We start from the raw sequence: 16,897 nt of genomic DNA, 5'->3' as shown, positions 1-16,897 counted from the left end.
CCCCCCACCCCCTCTGGGCAGCGTGTGGTCTTCACGGTGTCTTCCCCTTGGGAGTGACACCCCCTCAATGTAGACATTTATGGCCCCCAGTCGGTTAACATATTCTACTCTTTTTGGGGAGAAAAAAGAGAAAGAGACCACGGCTGGGCTAGCCTGTCCCTATTTTTTGGGCAGTCAGCTTGTTCCCGAAGGACCATTCGACGCTCATAAGAGTGTTGGGGGAGGTTACATGACAGCCTGGTGCGCTGGCTACGAGGCACACAGCGGTCTGCCCGTCTCGCACCGCCAGTCCACGTAATACAGTTCAGTTAGTTGTGGCGTTTTGTATAGGGACCCCTAATGTCATTACATTGACACAACGTCAAGTGAGTGACAAATAGGGAACGTCCTGGTTACTTTCGTAACCTCCGTTCCCTGATGGAGGGAATGAGACGTTGTGTCCCTCTTGCCACAACACTGAACTACCCACTGCACAATTTTTTCACTCAAACTGTTATGCTGATAATATCACTTGTAATGAAAAATAAACGATGAACAAAATAGAAACATTTTCACCATTGACCAGGAAAATAAAAAATGGCACTCCATGTCAAAAATGTTGTCGACCCCTGATTTAGGACATTATTCTTTGTGTTATATTAGCCTAGCCTTAAAAAACAAAACATCAACAGTCTTTTGGAAAGTCAAGGAAATACAATAGTGGATTTTTTTTCTTGCTGGTGGAGCAAATAAGAACGCAAAAATAACATTTGCTGTGATCTCCCATTCAACAATTTAGAAGTTTACCCTACTATAGTTTACTTCCACACGTTCTAAACCCAGAAATGTGAAAAGAGTCTATTGAAAGCAAAAACTATTCAATTGAAGGGTTGATGGTTCATTCATAAACACATGCTGATACTGGGTTACTGTTAATTAGTCTCACTTTGCCAGATTTTTGATAATCAGCAGGAATTCTGGTCCACTTTGCAGCTTTTTCTGACCAAGAATCGCCCAAGGCAACATCCACACTAATACACTTATTACGTCTGAAAACGCATTGATTTTGCTACATTTACGCCTCTCATCCACACTTGAATGGTGTTTTCCTCCACCGAAAACTAAGCATACTTTGGAAAATGATGATGTTAGGAAACTGAAAACAGAGTTTTCAAATGAAAACAGTTTAGTGTAATATGTTTTCATTTGAAAATGCATTGATTTTGCTATGTTTATGCCTCATGTTCATCCACACTGGAAGGCCATTCTTCTCCACCAATAATGAAGAGTTTTCAAAAACACTGTCCATAAACGCGTACTTTGGAATACGATGGTGTTAGGAAACTGAAGTCTTCAAACAAAAACAGATTATTGTAATGGTTTTCATTTGAAAATGCACCGATTTTGCTATGTTTAAAGGAATATTCCGGGTTCAATCGTCCCTCCTTTTCTTAAAAAAAAAAAAAAAAAAAAAAAAAGAAGCAAAAATCGAGGTTCCAGTGAGGCACTTTCAACGGAAGTGAATGGGGCCAATTTTTGGAGGGTTTAAAGGCAGAAATGTGAAATTATAATTCTATAAAAGCACATGCATTCATTCTTCTGTTAAAAATCATGTATTGTTTGAGCTGTAAAGTTGTTAAATTGTCATTTTTATGGTCATTTTAGGGTTTGTTTACATTTTCATGGCAACAAAGTTGTAAAATTGGCTATAACTTTACACAGAAAAGGTTAGTAAGTGTTCACGCTGAAATCATGTTTACATGCATATTGTTTGTCTTGTGACTATACCTTAGAAAAAGTGAGTATTTTAAAGTAAAAAAATTGGCCCTCATTCACTTCCATTGTAAGTGCCTCACTGTAACCCAGATTTTTGCTTTTTTTTTTTTTTTTTTTAAGAAAAGGAGGGATGAGTCTAAATAAATAGTAATAAATAGAAATAAAAGAGTAGGCCAGTGTGGAAAAAAACGAATTCAATTAATTGCCCAGCTCTGTCGAAAGGCAACCAGCTGCACAGAAAACACAAAAAAGTTGTGGAAATGTCTGTAGACTTAGACTGTCCATACAAATGTAACAAGTACAGATTATTTCACTAATATAACTCACAACACAAAGCAGAATATACATTTCTACTTGTTGATATCTAGTTTACTTGCTACTAAGTGCTTTAAACCAAACTCTTGAGCATCTTTTGATGTTTTTGACAAACTACCCCAAATCCAGTGATTCGTTTTTGTTCAAAGGTGCTAATTGTAGCAACTCTGTAGCTTGTAAAACAAAAATCTTTGTTTCCAGATTTACTGGAAAAAATGAAGACTTCTGAGAGTTGCGTAAAGCCAGCAAATCAAATTCGAGCTTGCCAGATCAACAAAGTGCTTTACATTTTTTTTTGTGTTCAATATGCATCAGACAGTCAGTGAATGACTGTGGCCAGTCCGTGGACGTGCCGTCTGAGGCTGAGCCTGACTGCTCATTGGCTGGTTGATAATAGGGAGCGGGGAGTTATGTACCTGACTGATGATAAGGAGTTTGACAGGTTTAAAGCGGTAAGACAGAGGTATGGCAGATAAGCGGCCCACAGTAATGGCCACCCAGAAGACGCATGTCAAGTAACCGGCTGTCTTGTGAGGTAGATTGATAGGGGGCGCCACTGCGTAGGTGTAGACAAAGCCTGTGTATGAACCCTAAGGTAGGTGAGATTAAGATGAGATTTATACATGAATTCAAGTAATAAGCAAAAACTCTTCAATTACAGAGCTTAATACAGCTGTGAAGCACTAATCCAACTTACCACTATACCGTCGGAAAAAAAGAGCACCAGACCACCAAGGATATGGATCCCAAAGAAAGACAACGGAAGCCCTTGCGTGTTGCCAAGGAGACAGCAGCTGAAAAATTCTATATGGCCTGTGGAGACAGCATAGAGAGTCTTGGATAAATGGGGGGAAGATTACCAAAACATCCTTTTTGGCTTTCTGGCTGCTTCTCACATCTGGTACACAGTAGGCTATGTACAAAGTGATTACTACGCATGCTTGCAACATCAACAATTTTTGGCATTTATGGTTTTCATGTCAGATCCAAAGCAGTAATTCTTCAGTCAATGTCATCATTGGTATAGAAGTGGGGTGGGGGTTTACAAGCTGAGTGGAAAGAACTTCACATGCTCTTGCCTTGTAAGAGCAGTGTGTAATTTCTGCGTCAATAGCGGCACGGTTTGTTTGAGCAGCTCGACTTAACGACATTGGCTCTCTACATGTTTCTTGACAAATGGAGTGTTCAGGAAACCTGTTTGAAAACAGTTATTAGGGGTCCAAACCGAAAGTGCTGGAACCCTATTGTGTTTGTACTCATATCAAGCAAAACAACAAGTTTATCTCTGATTTCATTTCCATGTATACATTTTTTATCGTCATTCTGAATTTTCAAAAGCAATATTTTTGAACTCCTAGAACATTGGTCCAATTGATATGTAATTTAGCATTTATCAAAATAATTTGTATCAAAATGAATTATCTGGCCTTGGCCCAAATTCATTTATCGACCTATATTTTCTAAACACAAAGTCTGAACTTAACGAAACTTGGGAAACTTTGAAATGAAGACATTTTGAGGATGCATGCCAAATTTCGCCAATTCTACCAAAAGGGGTGCTACAACTGAAAAAAACAGATATAACTTCACAAAAGTCGGATTGAGAAAGTTGGAATTTGGCATGCATCTTTTTAGATCAAGTGCAAACATATCCTTAAAATACTGATTGGCCAATTCAACCAAAATATCTGCCAGCAGCCAATCAAATTTCAGAAGCTAATAACTTTGTGACGAGGAGGAGGAATGCAGCCGGATGCGGCAGTTCGGGAGAAAGAGAGAGCCACACGCAGCTGCCCTGGTGGCTCTCTTTGTGGTGTCTTTTTGTTTAAGTTTTCATTAAATATAACTTTGACTGTTCAGCCGGTTCCTGCCTCCTCCTTGCCCATTTTAAACCTTGTTACATTGGTCCCGAAACCCGGGACCAATGTAACATGGTTTAAAATGGGCAAGGAGGAGGTGGGAACCAGCAGCTGCGTGTGGCTCTCTCTCTCCCGAACTGCCGCATCCAGCTGCATTTATCCCTCTCCTCGGCTGATTAGCCCGATTGGGGGCCGGGCATGCGTAGTCAGGGCCTGACACTTGCCCTCCTCCTTGTCACAAACTTGCATTGTGAGTGGCCAATAATTATGAAATTTGACATCCACTTACAGGTTGCCAAAATTAGGCTTTATAACAAATTTTGTGAAAATAGGCTACAAGGTGGTGCTATAATAAGCTAATATATATATTTTTTGGTATTTACTCCAGAATTGCAAATCCTAGCATAAAAATGTTTTTCTCCACTTTTCCAGACTGCTTGGACCCTGATAATTGCCACTTGTGGCTATATTTGTTTTTGGAATTCTGTTTAGTGTAACTAGTGGCGCAGAAATTACATCAGCTTAAATTCTTACTCTTAGGACCCTGTTTCTGATGTCCAGTGTCCTCTGACTGTCCTGTGGCTCCCCAGGTATTCATGGCCAAAATGTCTCCATCTAGTAAACGGCGACTGGGAGAACTGCATGCAAACAAACGCTCCCGATACATCAGGATGAATATTGCGATGGGTACAGGCAGCTACACAGAGAGAAGAGAGTTACATGTGCATACAGACATGGACAAACACACACACCCAACCAGTAACAATTAGAAATGTCTGATTCACAAAGGATTTATTTATTTGAACTGATTCTTTATAATGAACAACCCAATTAAATTGATTCTTTTAATGTACAAACCAATTTGCAAAGCGTCGGATTGTAAAGGCTAGAATATACTTTGCCAGCTTTCCATCTTACGCACAGTGGAGCGATCTAGCCTTTCAAAGCATACTCTTTTGGCCGCGGGCCCATACAGACGTGTTTGCCGTATAGTCAGACAACATGGACAGACAAAGACTTTGGATTTATGGGAGAACTTTGGACGATGTCACTGAATCATAAACCGTCCAACATTTGATGCAATCTATATAACCTAATAAGTAACACAGTGATGAACAGCAGTATTTAAATAAAGGTATTTTTCTACAGAAATTTAATGTAAAATATTGAGTGATGACTTCAATATTCAGCAAAAATGTAGTTTCAAATAGAATGTAAAGGTTTTGTCCCAAATTATCAAGATAATATAAACAGTTGAATGTAATTGCTCTGTGTTAATTATGTCTATACACTATTACTATTTATCCAATTCAGGCCAAGCGACACACAGCCGTAAGACATTATATCCAGTTTGTATGCAAAAACTAGTGGATGGAAGACGGTTGCCAAGGAGACAATCTCGATTAGTTTCTCCAATTCAAATTCATTCCCAGCTGGCCCTTAGTCTAACATTAGAGCTGACAGAACATTTAGTATGCAGACTAACTGCACACTACTTTAATTTGTTGCCTTTAGTATTGAAGTCCATTGGTTACTCTACTAATGGCTTTACACCCTCAATAACATCTGAATATGGATTCAAAACATAGTTTAAAGGGACAGTTCACCCAGAAATGAAAAAAACTGTAATAATGTGCTCATGAGGGTGAGTAAATGATGACAGAATTTTCATTTAAGGACACATTTACACATCAGCCTTACGTTGATGAGAGCCATGATCCAGAAAGCATAGGAGACGTTGGTCACCACCTCGCCCTCGGTGTGGAGGTGGACACTGGACACGTTGTGCATTTGTCTGCCTGCGAGTGTGTTCCTCAGATGTGTTAATGATGTTGTATTGCTGCTGTTTCCTATCACACAGTTGCTCTCAGACAGGAAGGGATCGACAATGAGGGGGCTCATTAATGCCCCGAGACCAACAAAGAAGTGAAGAGCCTGAGGGGAGATCAGAGATAACCAAGACATGAAGGAAAATCAGCAATGATGTTCTGCTAGGATACTAATTCAAAAAGTAAAAATGCAGCATTATAAAACTGATGGTACCCATTCTAATTATGCGATTGGATGTGCAGCATATGGGCATGTGTGAGCCCCAGTCTTCGGATAAAATGTCCACAGGATGGCGTCAAATGCGAGTAGTATTTTTATTTGTAAATCATGTAATACAATTCATTTTCAACCTGGTCTCATAGAATGAACATTACTATAACAAAAGTTTTGCGAAATGAGTTTTGCATGCCTCGTTCTACGTTTCGCTGCAGTTTCCTGGTGAAATTAACACTAGAGGCACTACAAAAACTGTAGTGTTTCCCTTATATGCATTTTGCAGCACCACTGCTGAATTATGAGCGCCGCTCTCGGGATTTCACCATTCATTTTTATATTTTTGATGCAACATAATGCTTTCCAGCCCCAGTCAACTGTATGCTTTGTACACTGTGAAAGAGACTCCACCACACACACACACACACACACACACACACACACACACACACACACACAAATACATGCACATACTCACAGTGACGTCACTGCATAACAACACGTGTCAAACTCGCTTCAGTTCAAGTGGCTCGCGAGCTCATTTCTGAACCGCAGGATGGCAGGGGATCGCAAAGTTTCACTGAACAATCAGTTAGCGCTTTCCACGCGAATATTAATGACCTTCCTCTGCCATCTGTATATTTTGGAGTGCATTTTGCTCACTTCAAAAGCGGAATGAAACAGCGCTACATGGATCAATTATCAGCACGGCTCAATTATGGATAAAGGAGCACGAGCACAGAGCAGGTGCAGTAATTTGCAGGCTGGTCCCAACCTAACAGACTATTTTAAATGTGCTTGTAAACCAGTGAGATGCGTGCCGGGGATCGCAAAACGTGTTTGAATGCGGTACAGAATTGTCTGTTGCAAAACTGTTATGTCTCGTTGATGAAACTAGTTTAAAACAAACAGACCACACATTCTAAATGGCACTGGCAACGAAAAGAGGAGAAAACATCAATTAGAAGGCTTTTCAATTCTCAGATCGCAATGCTTACAAAACTTTACCATGGATTTACTGTAGTAACACTAACTGTACTGTATTGCCTATGGTAGTTGTGGCAGAAAAACTTTCTAAATGTATTTAGACTGCTGTTTTTTCATTACAAAAATGGCATAGTTCTTTATATAGAAACCATAGTTACTAACCATAGTAGTGACAAGCAATGTATGGTTTTACTTATGGTTACCATGAACTGTTACAAATATAACTGTTAAAACTATGGATACTATGGAAGAACTATGGTGCATTTTCATAATTATGGACCAAGCTATCAGTTTTCCATCTGTGTAAAATCTGTACTCTTGTAATGCTCTCTGATTGTTTTGTTTGCCTTCAGAAATTCCAAGAGATGACTGCAGTTTAATTAGTAGGAGCCTGATGAAAGGAATCTGTAATGAAGACCCAACTTATTCACATTGTCAGAATATTTCAATTTAGCCATATAAAAATTGTGTTTATTTTTTCCAAAGATGTTACTGTTGTTAATATCATAATTTTCATCTGCATTCCAACCTCAAAAACAATGCTGTTCATTTCAATGCACATACTATGTAATATTATTGTTATTGCATGGCTGCTACCAAACCAAAGCATGTGCTACATTTTCAACGGGGCCATTGAGGGCACAAATAAACCCTGATGTGGCCCAGGCTGGAATTGAGTTTGACACCCTTGTTTTAAGCTGTTCCTCGACCAATAAGCGTTAACACGCGTCCGACATTGAGGGATTGTGGACGCGTGCACAACAGCACCGCTGCTGGAAAAAAATCCTAGGGGAAACACTGAACTCTGCGTTTTATTCACTTTCACACAAATCACAAGTACAACGGCTGATTATGATTTTATAAACACTTTTTTTCACACTTTACTCAGACACTGCTATGATATTGACACACTTTTACTATAATGCATCATTTGAAAAACATTTTAATGCTTGTATTACAGACCCACCTACAATAACACTTATTACAGAGAGCTTGCTCGGTAGCGCACCTGATAGAGTGTCAGACTTTAGACTCAGAGACCGAGGTTTGAGACCAGCCAAGCATGCAAGCTGACACATGAGATGAAAGTGTAGCACCATGAAATGACGAGGCTACTTCACAAATTACTTTTTTTATGTGGAATTTGCATTTTAAAACACTATTGGTTAAGTTTAGGCTAATGTTTTAGACTAGGGTGTAAGTTTTACTCATTAAAACCTCTATCTAAAATTCACCTTGAAAACCTTATATGATTACAACATCATTTCACTGGGTTTTGGTGCCCCCTCCTGGACATTTCACTGGGAAACTGCAGGGAAACGTGTAATGAAGTAATTTTCACGTAAGTTTGTTTTGCAAAAATGTGGCCACGGTCACGTATATTTAATGAGATCAGGATGCATATTTTATTAACTTTACCCCTTAACCAAAATTCCAACACAAACCTAAGCATCAATGGAGTAAAAATGAATTTTTGGAGCAAAAATGTAACCTCCGAAGCATGTTGACCATTATTTAAGTGAACGTGGGACCAGAACCCATATCTTGAAGGTCAGTAGCGCTAGAGGGAAAGATGTTCACACTTGATGAAAAAAAAAATCTGATGGGAGATGGTGCTTGTCAGTATCACCCTCTGTAGTGCCCCCTTGAATCACCCTTGATTTCAGGGTACAGGGAATTGATTTCCCATATGAGCATGCAGGTTTAGGCAGTATATGGTTGTCAAGCAATCTAACAACTTGGTATATTAATATAAAATGTGTGGTCACATGTGCATTTGACACTTTTTCAGATGTTCATCCAATTAGATACTGTATATTGAACAGTGGTGTCTTTTATCACATTTCTGTTGCCGTAATTTTAATAAGGCTTTGAATTAGCTTTTAATAAGCCAATCGAAGCTGTACGTTACAGTGATTTACCACCCTACTTTCTGTTGTACCTAACAAAACCCCTTAAACATGGTAAAAACACTGTAATGCATGTCCTCTTGTGCCATATTGCTTTAATTTGACTTAAAATTGATGTGTGAAAAGAAATGTATTAATTTTGATTAGTCCAAATAATCTTTTAAGTTTCTGTCTGTAGAAAATTGAGTAAGTTCTTCGAGTCAGTGTACTATAATATTTCTTAGATGAATCATTTTTTACCTTTTTGTATATTGTAGACAAACTGGTTTTTGTCTTCTCATGGAAGACTTAATGTTATGCACTAACAATATCTTTAGAAATAACAGGTTTAAACCGGTTGTGAGAGCACCCTTTTAAAAAATGTCAAGTTTGTTGGAGCAATTATATACGCCAGTAGCTTATTCTAAAAGACGTGAGAAGTGATGCTACAATATAATCAGCCAGCAGTATTATTGTGTCCTATTACACAATCTAACTTGTCTAAATTTTCATTCAAGTTTCTTTTTCAACTTTACAAAAAGTGCCCACCTGCAGGAAAACAGTGGAGTCTTTCTGGTAAATCTTCACCAACTGCAGGTTAGATATGGTGTCAATGATGCCCATGGCGAGACCAGACACCGCCAAGGCAAACGCCAGCAAAAGTAACTTCTGGCATAGTGGGATGATGGCAAAAACCACAGAAATGATGAGGGTGGACACAGCCAGGGCTGACAAAGAGTTCACAAGCCTAAGAAAAAGGAGAACAAATCGTTCTTCTTTAAACAATGATACGTTTAAGAAAACTGCATTAAAGCAACAGTACTATTTGGATTATTACTAAAGGTGCACAAAGTCATATTATGTTTATGTTTCGCTTTTATTAGGCTACTGATATGACTGGAGTTGTCTGTCATGTAAGTGTACATCATTTTAAACATACAGCATTTGTCAAAAGCACTATTTTCTTAGGGGCAAAACTACATGACATTGGAAGTTATTTTGCACCTTTAATTTGTCCGTGGTGTAATATACAAAGAGTAGTTTCAAACAGATCGAACCCTTAAAAGGCCTCATGTGAGTTTTAAAATGAAGATGTTTCTTTGTGGCATTTATCTGTGCTGCTTAAGGCATGAATATTACTGACTTTATTTTCACCTTGGCCCAGTAAAATTCTGTTTACACAGCTTATCAAGTATTGGTGATACAGCCACATGATAGTGCACATGTAGTGCACCCTAATCAGCGATTAACTTTTTTATTAAGAGGTAATATTTGCTGCCTGGAACTGATTTTCTGGGGATTTTATTACCTTAATAAGGGCATTTTTTTTCCCTAACCATATAATGTATAACCACACAGTATGCAACAGATAAAAAAGAGAATGCACTACAGTGGCATGTTTGGCCACCCACATTTTTAAAAAAGTAGAATGCTTGCCCGAGCCCTGGAAAACTTCTGACCCAATAATGTACTATTACTATAATAAACTACAGTAATATGTTCTTAGTAACTGTTTAATTTTGTGGTTACTATGATTTTACTACAAAATACCATGGTGATCCTATGGTTACTATAGTAAAACCATGGTTAATTTTTGTAAGGTATGGTTAGGTTTAGGTGAAGGGGATGGTTTAGGGTGACTGAGGGACTCTAAATAAACACAATAAAAAGCTGCAGTGATGCCACTATACTGTTTGTTAGTATTTAAACAGGGGTATAATGGTATCTGACACTTTTTGCTCTAGAGTGCAAATAGCATCTAACACTATTTGCACTTAGTGCAAAGAAGAAGCTTTTTCTGATTTTTACACATAGCACAAATAGCCTCTGCCTTACTTTTATGCCAGCTTACTTGTTCTAAGTAACTCAGTGGCCAAATAAACCAGAACAGATTACAGAGGATGGAGAATGTTTTTAAAATATACTAATGGCTGTAAAAAGAGAAAAAAATCTTACATTAGACAACCTGCCCCAAAACTATCATTAATATACTAAATAAGCCTATTTTTTATCTGCAATGAGAAATCAACAAATAAAAACAAGGTAGTGCTACTCGTCTGATATCTGAGTGCATAAGCTTCCAAATTTTAGCAATTAAAGGAGACCTAAGGGTCAAAAAATTACTAAAGCAAGAAAAATATGAAAAGAGAGAGTACAGTCTATTTCTACAGCCATGTTGTTTAGAATCCTCATTGATATTCTTGTTTTTGAAAAATATATAAATAAAAATATAAATAATATATTTTTGGTGTGTTCAACAAATTCAAACAATTTGACAGTAGCTAATAAAACAATGTTAGAAAGAAACATCCTAGTTACTTTCATAACCTCCGTTCCCTGATCGAGTTATGAAAGTAACCAGGATGTTCCCTATCTGTCACTCACTCGACGTTGTGTCGATGTAGTGACACTAGGGGTCCCTATACAAAACGCCACAACTAGCTGAACTGTGTTAAGTGGACTGGTGGTGTGAGACGGGCAGACCGCTGTGTGCCTCGTAGCCAGCACACCAGGCCGTCCGTCCGGACCAACACGTGCTTGCCCTGGATCAACTGCCGGAACCTCCGCAGGGCGAGCAGTACTGCCAACAACTTGAGGCAGTTGATGTGCTAACGCAGCCGCGGGCCAGTCCTGGAGCTGGCGGCTGTGTGCCCATTGCATACGGCGCCCCAGCCCATCTTGGAGGCGTCCGTCGTAACCACGACACACCTGGAGACCTGTTCTAGCGGAACCCCTGCCCATAGAAATGCAAGGTCAGTCCAAGGGCTGAAGAGTGTGCGATGTGTCCTGTGGCGCCATGCCCATCTCGGGACTCTAGTCTGAAGCCAGTGCTGAAGCGGTCTCATATGCATCAACCCGAGCGGTGTGGCCACCGCTGAGGATGCCATATGCCCCAGGAGCCTCTGAAAAAGTTTCAGTGGAACCTCTGTCTTCTGTCTGAATGCCTTCAGATAGTTCAGCACCGACTGTGCTCACTCGTTCGTGAGGCGCCTCCTTCAGGTCTTGAACGGGAGTCTGTGCAAGGCCCGGTTCAGTACTCACAGGTCCAAGATTGGCCGTAACCCACCGCCTTTCTTTGGTACGATGAAGTAGGGGCTGTAAAACCCCTTCTTCATCTTGGCCGGAAGAACAGGCTCTATCGCACCCTTCTGTAGAAGGGTAGCGATCTCCGCACGCAAGGTAGTGGCGTTCTCGCCCTTCACCAAGGTGTAGCGGACGCCACTGAACCTGGGCGGGCGCCTGGTGAACTGAATCGCGTAGCCAGAACCAACCCAGTGTGGACATGTTTGTGCCACAGCTGGGCGCACAGGGGCGGGGGGTCCGCTGCTGGAGCGCCAAACCTGCCAAAATGGGACGGTGGTCGTGACAATGGCCGTGCGCACCTGACATGTGACCCAGGGAACAAGAAAACCATTCTTTTGTTGAAGTTTTGGGTACCGCAGCCTCTTGGGCATGTGGTGACAAAAGATTCTCCTCCCGGCCCTCCACAGGGGTATGCAGTGGTCTGTCCACCAGCTCCATAGAAGTGGGTCTCCTCAGCCTTCCTTGGGTTCCTGAGGTGGGCTCCACGCCAGGGTCGGGCCGTGGGGTCGGGCTGCGGCGGAGCCGGTGCTGTTGCTGCAGGAGGACGCCCTTGGCGATGAGCAGACGGGGTGCGGGGTCTTGAGCCACGCCGGGGCAGGATGTGCTGTATAGCCTCCGTCTGCTTCTTCACCACCGAGAACTGCTGGGCGAAGTCCTCGGCGGTGTCGCCGAACAGGCTGACCTGAGAAATGGGGGCGTCAAGGAACCGTGCCTTGTCAGCCTCTCTCATCTCGACCAGGTTGAGCCATAGGTGGCGCTCCTGGACCACCAGGGTGGACATCGCCTGCCCGAGAGACCACGCCATGACCTTCGTCACCCAGAGAGCGAGGTCTGTGAGCGCAGCTTCTGCATCAATCCCAGGTCAGAACTACCCTTGTGCAGTTCTCTTAGCGCCTTGGCTTGGTGCACTTGCAGAAGAGCCATGGCGTGCAGGGCGGAGGCAGCCTATCCAGCGGCACCGCAGGCCTCAGCCGCCAGAGATGACAACCCTACAGGCGCTGGATGGGGGGCACAGGTGCACCACAACCGCCTTATCCACCTGGGGAATTGCTGAGTACCCCCTGGCAGCCCCACCATTGAGGGTAGTGAGAGCAGAGGAGCTCAGAGACCGGGTCCAGGCAGTGAAAGGTGCCCGCCAGGACCTCGTGACCTCCTCATGCACCTCCGGGAAGAAAGGGGGTGGGGCATGGCCGTGAGTAGCGCTCCAGGCCCAGGAACCAATTGTCAGGCTGCGAGGGTTCAGGGGGGTGGAGGGTTCCACTCCAGCCCAACACACGCAGCCGCCCGGGCAAGCATGGCTGCCAGCTGCGCATCAAGCTGTGACTGGATGACCACACCCAAAGGTGGGAGCCCAGTCGAGTCCTCAGCATCAGACTGGACAGCCCGCTCTCCGATGCTGCAATCGAGAGCTCATCCACTTCGCAAGTGCTGAAACGAGACCGCGAACTCGCCCTGAGACGAGCTGGCGGTCTCATCCCAGCGGGGCAAACAAGTGTACTGGGGAATGGGAGGTCCGTGGGGAGTTACCCGGCGGAGTGGCTCCCACTGGGGTCCCCAAATCACCCCCAGTGCTAACCGACATGTCCTCAAACCCGTAGGTAGAAGGACCGAGGCGGGGAGCCGCTGGGGTGGTCTTTCTCTCTAACTAAGGAAAAACCGCGACTGCAACGTTGTCATGGTCACACCCTCGCAGCGAGAACATGACCCGTCCATGAACGCTGTCTCCGTGTGGGCAGCGCCTAAGCACGTAAGACCGCGATCGTGGCCATCGGAAGTGGAGAGGTAACGACCGCAACCAGGAAATACACACAAATGGAGAGGCATCTTTAAAAAGACGCTCTCCGTTAATGCCACTCTTTTAAGAAGGAAAAATATACTCTTTTAGTAGGAAGAATATACTCTTTTAGCTGCCGAAGCGCCCAGGGGCATTCTCTGCACTTCACCAGTGCAAGAGGGGGAGAAGCCGCTGTAATGCGCTGTAAATCCAACAGCTTTTCGAGGTGAATGGATCGGCAGAGTAATTCAGCTTGCTGAACACAACCACTCGGCTCCGAAGAGAAAATCTGAATGAGTGGTTGCATACCAGCAACTTTTATACCCGTATTTCCGGGGGAGTGGCATGCATATTCCACTCGCCAATTCCCATTGGCCTTTTTTCAAAAAGCAGTGGTGTTTGGGGCTCCCAAGAGTGACCCCTAGTGTCACTATATCGACACAACGTCGAGTGAGTGACAAATAGGGAACTACCAAAGTCTAAGATCTTGATTATATTGTATTGTATTGTATTGTACTATATTATATTGTATTGTTTTGAACTTTACTGTATTGTATTGTATTGTATTGTATTATACTATATTATATTATATTGTATTGTATTGTATTGTATTATACTATATTATATTATATTGTATTGTATTGAATTGTATTATAATATACTATATTATATTGTATTGTATTGTATTATATTATACTATATTATATTGTATTGTATTATATTATATTATATTATACTATATTATATTGTATTGTATTATATTATATTATATTATACAATATTATATTATATTGTATTGTATTATACAATATTATTTTATTTTATATTGTATTGTATTATGTTATTATATTATACTATATTATATTGTATTATATTATATTATACTATACTATATTGTATTGTATTGTATTATATTATACTAATATTATATTATATTATATCATATTATATATTATACTATATTATGTTATATTGTATTGTATTATATTATATTATACTATATTTTACTGTATTATATTATATTATACTAATATTATATTATATTTTACTTTATTATATTATATTGTATTGTATTGTATTATATTATACTATATTATATTGTATTGTATTGTATTGTACTATATTGTATTGTATTATATTATACTATATTATATTGTATTGTATTATATTATATTATACTATATTATATTGTATTGTATTATATTATATTATATTATACAATATTATATTGTATTGTATTATACAATATTATACTATATTATATTGTATTGTATTATATTATATTATATTATACAATATTATATTATATTGTATTGTATTATACAATATTATTTTATTTTATATTGTATTGTATTATATGTTATTATATTATACTATATTATATTGTATTATATTACATTATACTATACTATATTGTATTGTATTGTATTATATTATACTAATATTATATTATATCATATTATATATTATACTATATTATGTTATATTGTATTGTATTATATTATATTATACTATATTTTACTGTATTATATTATATTATACTAATATTATATTATATTTTACTTTATTATATTATATTGTATTGTATTATATTATACTAGATTATATTATATTGTATTATAATATATTATATTGTACTATACTATATTATATTATAATATATTATATTACAATACAATATAAAATAATATAGTATAATATATGTTATTATATTATACTATATTATATTGTATTGTATTATACTATATTATATTGTATTGTGTTGTATTGTATTGTATTATACTATATTATATTGTATTGTATTGTATTATATTGTATTGTACTTTATATTATATTATACTATACTATATTATACTATATTATATTATATTATACTATATTATATTATATTGTATTGTACTTTATTATATTATATTATATTATACTATATTATATTGTATTGTATTGTATTCTATTATACTATATTACATTGTATTATATTATATTGTACTATACTATATTATATTATATTATAATAATATACAATTGTATTGTATTGTACTATATTATATTATATTGTATTGTATTATATTACATTACATTATATAAATACTATGCATGGACAATTTCCATGCTTTAAAGTATCTCAGAGTTGTAAGTGATATACAAAACAAACTGTGAACTAAATTAGATATTGATTATCAGTAGAGGTGTTTAAATATAACCTTAAAATCCATTACTCAATTTAATATATATATATATATATATATATATATATATATATATATATATATATATATATATATATAAATTATTGTTCATTTAAACAAATCACATCTCTCGTCATCAGCTCGATGACATTAGAAGCATAGCCTAATTCATTTGAATTTCACTAAAAGTAGAAAACACTGAAATAAACAACATTAGAACTAAAGGGAAGTATTATCTTTGAATGACAATAGGCTACATTTTGAGGAAGCAACTAAATAGATCACAACAGCAAAAAAAAAAAAAAAAAAAAAAAAAAAGATGTAAATACTAAATCGAATTATATGTAAGTAATATAATAATTTCTTAATTAAGGGCTTTATATTTTCTCCAAAAATAAATAAATAAATACTCGCGTTTTACTGAAGAATCCTCCAATGGTGCTTCCAATGAAGAGGAAAAACTGCTGGGAGAAGAAGACCAGAGTGATCTCCTGTAGGCTGGACTGGGTCTGACATCTCAGGTCCAGGATGGTCGGACCCAGAAAAGCGATACATAGTCCAAAACTGAAGAACACACTCCAGTATGTTAAAGTATGCTGCCAGTTACTGCGGAATAAAGCGCAGATCCGTTCATTGAACCACGGCTTCATGCTGGAGAAGTTTTCTGAACTGTTTCTTCAGCATTAAATTCAGTTAAATTCATAGCAGACGTGACAAAACTCTCTCAAAGAAAGACCCAACTGAGTTGAAAGAGTCATGGTGTTTGTCCGATTCGCGAATGAATCATTCTTTCGAATTGTTCTATCCAAATGATTCTTTTGAATCATTCAGCTAAATCGATTCGTACAGCGTTTGTGAATCACTCGACAGTTGGGCTTAATACTTTTCTAGAAAGTTATTTCTCTCTTTTACAGTTCGCGACGAAGATGGCAAGCTTTATAGCGCTATTGGAACAATAAAGCGTTTAGTGTGTGTATTAGGTGTATAACTGATGCTTTATCA

At 38.7% G+C, this 16,897-nt stretch overlaps 1 protein-coding gene and 1 long non-coding RNA gene across 2 annotated transcripts; one reads left to right on the top strand and one right to left on the bottom strand.

The window, feature by feature from the left end:
- Positions 1-16,627, bottom strand: LOC127427894 (major facilitator superfamily domain-containing protein 4A-like). The gene is made up of 6 exons (XM_051675812.1): positions 16,310-16,627; positions 9,398-9,596; positions 5,631-5,864; positions 4,464-4,626; positions 2,768-2,883; positions 1-2,660 (listed from the first exon to the last, which is right to left on the bottom strand). The coding sequence occupies exons 1-6, from the start codon at positions 16,543-16,545 to the stop codon at positions 2,382-2,384; spliced, it is 1,227 nt and encodes a 408-aa protein (XP_051531772.1). The 5' UTR covers positions 16,546-16,627; the 3' UTR covers positions 1-2,381.
- Positions 2,855-9,539, top strand: LOC127427944 (uncharacterized). The gene is made up of 3 exons (XR_007895004.1): positions 2,855-2,971; positions 5,791-5,940; positions 7,313-9,539. It is a non-coding gene; the product is annotated as an uncharacterized LOC127427944 (long non-coding RNA).
- Positions 16,628-16,897: the final 270 nt, after the last annotated feature.

This window comes from Myxocyprinus asiaticus, chromosome 37 (genome assembly GCF_019703515.2).
Source record: "Myxocyprinus asiaticus isolate MX2 ecotype Aquarium Trade chromosome 37, UBuf_Myxa_2, whole genome shotgun sequence".
NCBI classification, from domain to species: domain Eukaryota; kingdom Metazoa; phylum Chordata; class Actinopteri; order Cypriniformes; family Catostomidae; genus Myxocyprinus; species Myxocyprinus asiaticus.
Note: the sequence above shows the minus strand (reverse complement) of the source record. Positions and strands in the feature narration are given on the sequence as shown.

Excerpts from the sequence above, each read along its gene's own strand:
- LOC127427894 (XM_051675812.1), bottom strand. The coding sequence starts at position 16,545 with ATGAAGCCGTGGTTCAATGAACGGATCTGCGCTTTATTCCGCAGTAAC. Across the intron at positions 9,597-16,309 it reads GGAGGATTCTTCAGTAAAAC|GCTTGTGAACTCTTTGTCAG; the intron begins GCGAGTATTTAT and ends CCTTTTTCTTAG. Across the intron at positions 5,865-9,397 it reads ACTCCACTGTTTTCCTGCAG|GCTCTTCACTTCTTTGTTGG; the intron begins GTGGGCACTTTT and ends ATCTCCCCTCAG.